The sequence below is a fragment of the Terrapene carolina genome, unplaced genomic scaffold (assembly GCF_002925995.2).
Source record: "Terrapene carolina triunguis isolate 2854851 unplaced genomic scaffold, T_m_triunguis-2.0 Scaffold66, whole genome shotgun sequence".
Taxonomy (NCBI): domain Eukaryota; kingdom Metazoa; phylum Chordata; order Testudines; family Emydidae; genus Terrapene; species Terrapene triunguis.
In genome coordinates this window covers 91,144,282-91,149,833 of record NW_020664417.1, presented here as the reverse complement: position 1 = coordinate 91,149,833, position 5,552 = coordinate 91,144,282, and the positions used below count along the sequence as shown (strand labels likewise).

The following is a 5,552-nucleotide window of genomic DNA, read 5'->3' as shown; positions in this document are numbered from 1 at the left end:
TGCACTATCATTTGTCTTCCACGTGGACGCACACAAGACTATATTCCCATCAACAGGCGATGGTGACATCAAACCATGCTTGAGTTCATGAAGTTACTACAAGCCTTGGGTGCTCCATAAATTAAAATATACCTGTTGGAGGTTGGGTTCGGTTTTTGTTTTGTTCTGGTAACACACGCATCCACATTTTAAGGACAAAAAATCCTCTCCCCAGCATCCACAGCACCTACCTTCCCTTAACTGAAACAGCTTCTCCTCTTTGAATGCAGAATGGCTTCATCCCCCCCACACGGAGAGTTTTATTGTTTGGCTACCCCCTGTTATTTTCAGAGTTGTGACTTATTCCACATTTAAGTTAGTTGCCCACATTCGCAAGTGCCAAATTGCCTGCCTAGCCTGTGTGCCCTATTACCCCAACTGCCTGTGCACCTCCACTATTTGTGCATGCAAATGGCCAGTTAGCAGCATTACCGACGGTGCAAGTACCCCATCTGCAGGCACTGAATGTCTGTGCATGAAAATAAGGCATGGAATTGCCCATGGAAAAATTCACATATTGAATTGTGAAGATTAGTCCCTGGAAATATTGTTGAAGCATCATCTGGCATTTTTTGTTCACCTAAATGGAGATCCAAGTCTCCAAAGACTCTCAATGGCTCGTTGAACAGTATGCAGGTGACAACCGTTGAGCACTCTTTCAATTTATGATCTATTTTAAAATATGGGGGGGGAAATTAGGTTGCAGTGCCCTCTGGTGGACAGTTAAAGAAAATGATAAATTCAGCATTATCAAGATATCAAAAAATGGATACAGTAGCCAGAATTCAGCACTGATTTTATTTTGTGTACTTTGGACAGCAGTTCATTTTTATTACTTAATCAAATTACAACATAACTGTTCAGGAAAAAAAATCATTACAGCAATTTATATTAAATTCCTTTAGGGATTTTTTCCTAGGGAAGGAAAGATATGGGATTGTAATAATTGTGTAAAGCCTTAGTCAGATAATAATTCCTGTTTGTAAGGCACTTGGAAGATAAATGTGAAAGAACTTTTCCATAAGGGTTAACAGGGATAAAAGCTATATGGGTCCAGAGACTTTAAACAGGATTCTATCAACGTTACTCTAAAAACCCTATAGAATTTGGCAGGCAGAGCCTTTCTAAAATTTTTTAAAAACATTCTATGGAATTCGATTGGGAATTATATTCCTGTTACAGAATTCTATCGCTTTGGTTACATGCTATGTGGAAACATTATAATCCTCAATTGAGTTCATTAGGACTTTCCTAGGAAGGGAAATCATCAGAAAGCTTAAGCATCATTAAGTCAAGCCTTGTCTTTTATATGGAACTGCCCAGGTATGGCACTATTCAGGATCAGATGAACTCCACCTATGTGTGTCTGCGCTTGGCGATGGCTTCTATTCTGTCTCTTAGGGTTCTTGCCCAGTCGTCTTCTCTCCTCAGTGTTGTGGACCTGGTCTCCATCGCGTTTAAAGCTTGGATCTCAGGTGGAACTTCAGGAACAAGCTTTGCTCTGAGCACGGCATCCGGGAACTTTGCTGCCGAGGCAGATGCTAAGCAGCACCTGGGTCTGCTGCGAAAGAGAGACATAGGATGTCGTGTACTATTAGTAGTTCTGGGGTCAGTTGGGTGTAGACCCACCCAAATAAAAGGCCCACCCCCTCAGCTAAAGGGGCAGAACCACCAAGCCTAGGCTACTAGTGATTTCTGGGGAAAATTAAAGAGAAAACAGGAGCGGGGTCAAAGGTTAATAACGAGGAAGCCAGAGGGGGACACTGAGCAGAGAACTCCAGACAGTGCCCAGGGCTCCTCAAAGGTATCTTAGAAGTCAATGGACTTTCTAAAGTTCCCAGAGGAACTGTGCCCAGAGGTCTGATCTGAGATGGGAACAGAAATAGGCCCCATGGTTGCAGAGTGCCCCTTGTCCAGCTTCCTCCTCCCAGTGTGATGGATGGTCGACCTGGCCAGTGCCAGGAGGAAGTTGACAAGAAGGTCCTGCAACTCTGTGGGGCACAAATGGGGTCTGATTGGATCAAGAGGTGCAGGAAAAAGTGCAGCCACAACCTCAGTAAGAGGTTATGAAGGAGCTGGAAGAGAGGCTACAACCTGATGCACCCATGCTGATGTGAGCCAGGATCTCCCTCTTTCTGCAGAAGGAACAGGAGTCAGGGGAGTTCACGAACCACACCAAGTACACGCCCATTCTCATGGCTCCATGAAGGAGCTACCAGCTTCTATCCCTGGAGGGCCGTGGGACTAGAGTGGAGGTGCTGGGGTTCCTCACCTCTTCAGGTGGCAATAAGTCCCACCACTTGGTGTCAGGGCAGGACACAAGAGCGAGGAAATAAACAGTATCAAGCACAAGCGTGTACAGATGTTTCCTGGATGTGGTTCAGAGGCAGGCCAGCTGGATGTCATGCAGCCAATGAGGTTAGCCTAGCCTGAGTTTTAGCAACATACAAACAAGCGAGCAGCACCAGTGAGGATACAGTAATTCGGCCCTGGCTTTATAGTGTAGTTGTCCTCATGGGTGCTGCCTTCTTACATGTGTGTTGCTAAAACTCCCATGGTTCCTTGTGCTGAGGTAAATCGAGTGGCTCTATGATTCTCTTTCAGTGAACGGTGGGAGAACTTGTCCCTTCTTCTGGGCACGCGGGGTGGGAGGGACTGTGGGGAAGCAGTGAGGACTATCAGCACTCGAGTGGTTTAGCCTGCATCCTCACTACAAAGTGGGTGGGATACCAGCCTGAGTGAAAGCAACAGCTGATTCTAGCCCATAATCCCAGGCCAGCTAGCCAAGCTCCAGCCTCAAACATGTGTGTTACACCTCTCTTTAAACACTGCCTCTCACTGAACAATTATAACCAAAATTATCCTACTGCCAACAACATGTGCATCATCAGTGTCAAACAGCCTCCTCAAAGAATTGGAAAGACTTGATCAAAAGCAGAATGCCAAAATCTCCTACTAAAAATTAGGGCCCTTTACGGATGCCCTCCACCCAAGAAGCTCTCTCATAAGATCACCCGTGGTGTTAGCCACTTCCTGAAAGGAATCTGGCCTTCCATTAGTAGCTTCTTACTTGCTGAGATGGCAGTCCAACTGCTTATAATGGTAGTGAACAGCCACAGCTGAGTGGGGACATAACAGGTAGCGATTTTCTTCCCAACAGCGTCTCATTGCTTGAACAATGTCTTCATCAGATGCGGAACATGAGCTCAGCACTTCAGAAAGCTGGAGAACCAAGGAGAGGGAAAAAATGGAGCCAAAACCAAAACAATCAAAAACAAAAGCCACAATACAATTTACAGAACAATGTCAAATCATTTTTAAAAAAAATGTATTAAAAGTTCATTCTGTGATGTTACCACTTGTATGTAAGACCTTCTTATTTGTTAGTATCTTGAATACAAGAGAGACGGGTACTTCTGTCAGACATTTATTTATATCATCATCAGAGTCAGTCCAGCCTATGCAGGGTTTTTGCACACCCAGCTACGTCAGTTAATAAATGCACTTTGTTGGCGGACACAATGCAACTGATGCCGGTATTTGAGGACATCGATCCCAAACCCTACTGTATGTGATGGGTGCAATAATATATATCTTTTATGATTTAACAAGGACTTTGCTAGTATTTCTTTCCCATGGAGATAAACATTGAAACCATTAGTTTACCTTTCACCTTTGATTTTTCTCCTTTTTGTATTTCTCCCAGCCTGATGCCTGATTCACCAAAGCTCTTGCTTAAAAGGTTAAGCATGCATATAGTCCCACAGAAATCCATACAAACACTCACAAATTTAAAGTTACGCACTTGATTAAAAGCTTTGCTGGCTCAGGGTGTTGGACAGTGAAATTACATTGTCAGGGAGAGGTTTGGTCCTAAGTACAAATAATGCACATGCTATTGGACTGGGGTTTCTAGGGCTGCAGGCGAATGTTTAAATCCCAACAAAATAATTGTAATGTTTAAAAAAAGGATTATTTGACAACATACCTATGCACACAGGTTTTGTAAACGCCTGTCTTCCACCACCCTACCTACAGATACCTACATTTTAGATCTGAGACGACATAGCATGATCCCTTCAATACACTTGCAATATTAATATTTATTCTGAAAACAGTTGATTTAAAAAAATTGTGATGGAAAAGTATTTACTAAACACACATGAAGGGACTGACCTTTCTGTGCAATTCTTCTGGGAGTGTAAGGTTTTTCGATGTGTAAAACTGTTCCATCAGAGTTTTAATCAAGCTGCCATCACAGTCCGAAAGCAGCCACAAGATTCTCTCCATATTGTAAGGTTCCTGTAAAAACACACACTACACCCATGAGCCTCCATCCAGAGAGGATCAAATTCAGAATCTGGAGCACCGGTGCGCTCTAGTTGGATACTTAGTGCGGTAGATACTACTGTACCGTATGGCTGAGCACCTCTTGTGTGCTCAATGGGAGTTGGAGATACTCAGCTCCCTGCAGGATCAGGCCTTGTATATTTGTGTCAAAATAAATAGGGCTGGAAAAAGAAAGGACGAGATCCAGGTGGAGAGTAAGCCTGGGGTCCTGCCCTAGACTGGGGGTTCCAGTAAGAGCCTCATAAGGGTATATTAGCTATAGAGAGCACAGGAACCTCCGGAGATAAACCAGAGATAGGCAAGGAGATAGGGAGGTGGAGTAGGAGCCCTGGGAAACAGCAACAGAGTCCTAGATTGAACAGATCTAGGTTGCTAGTCACAGGGTCCCTGGGCTGGAACTAAGGAGTAGGTGAGCTGGGGCTGCCCTACCAGCCACTGTCAAAGTGGCACAAGACCTGCAATTGGAAGAGAAGACTGCCTGAGATGACATACTAACAGCTTGTCTGGAGGGACATTGTTACCCCAGAACAGGGGGATGATATAGTGACCTGGCTAGAGGTCAGGAAGAAAATTAGCAGAAATACTGACATCTTGGCAGAGACCCAGGATTTTTTAATTGCGCATCAGGATGAAGAACATGGTTGACAACTCCACTTCTCAGGTACAATGGAACTTTCTATGACAGGGAAACAGGGGAGAGATAGCTCAGTGGTTTGAGCATTGGCCTGCTAAACCCAGGGTTGTGAGTTCAATCCTTGAGGGGGCCACTTAGGGATCGGGGGAAAAATCAATACTTGGTTCTGCAAGGGAAGGCAGGGAGCTGGACTCAATGACCTTTCAAGTCCCTTCCAGTTCTAGGAGATAGGATATCTCTGTTAAATTTAATTTTTTTTTATTTAGGGGAAAAGCTCGTCTATACAGGAGACAGACTGTCTCAAAGGCGGTCTGAGACTGTGGAATTACCGATCTGGAACTACGGACCATCACAAACCTCCCCACCTTCTCCAAATGCCAGGGACACTTCTTCAGCCTGTCATTGGTACTATAAACAAACAAAAAGAACAGGAGTACTTGTGGCACCTTAGAGACTAACAAATTTATTAGAGCATAAGCTTTCGTGGGCTACAACCCACTTCTTCGGATGCATATTGAGTGAAACATAT

The 5,552-nt window shown here is 44.3% G+C and overlaps 1 protein-coding gene across 1 annotated transcript in view; it reads right to left on the bottom strand.

Annotated features, from left to right (window-relative positions):
* Positions 1 to 836: 836 nt before the first annotated feature.
* The window catches only part of THNSL2 (threonine synthase like 2), a 27,313-nt gene continuing 22,597 nt past the window's right edge, over positions 837 to 5,552 (bottom strand). Inside the window, 5 exon segments of the mRNA XM_029910701.1 lie at positions 837 to 1,332; positions 1,334 to 1,449; positions 1,452 to 1,600; positions 3,110 to 3,261; positions 4,216 to 4,341. Coding sequence (XP_029766561.1) covers positions 1,291 to 1,332; positions 1,334 to 1,449; positions 1,452 to 1,600; positions 3,110 to 3,261; positions 4,216 to 4,341 — 585 coding nt within the window. The 3' untranslated portion in view covers positions 837 to 1,290.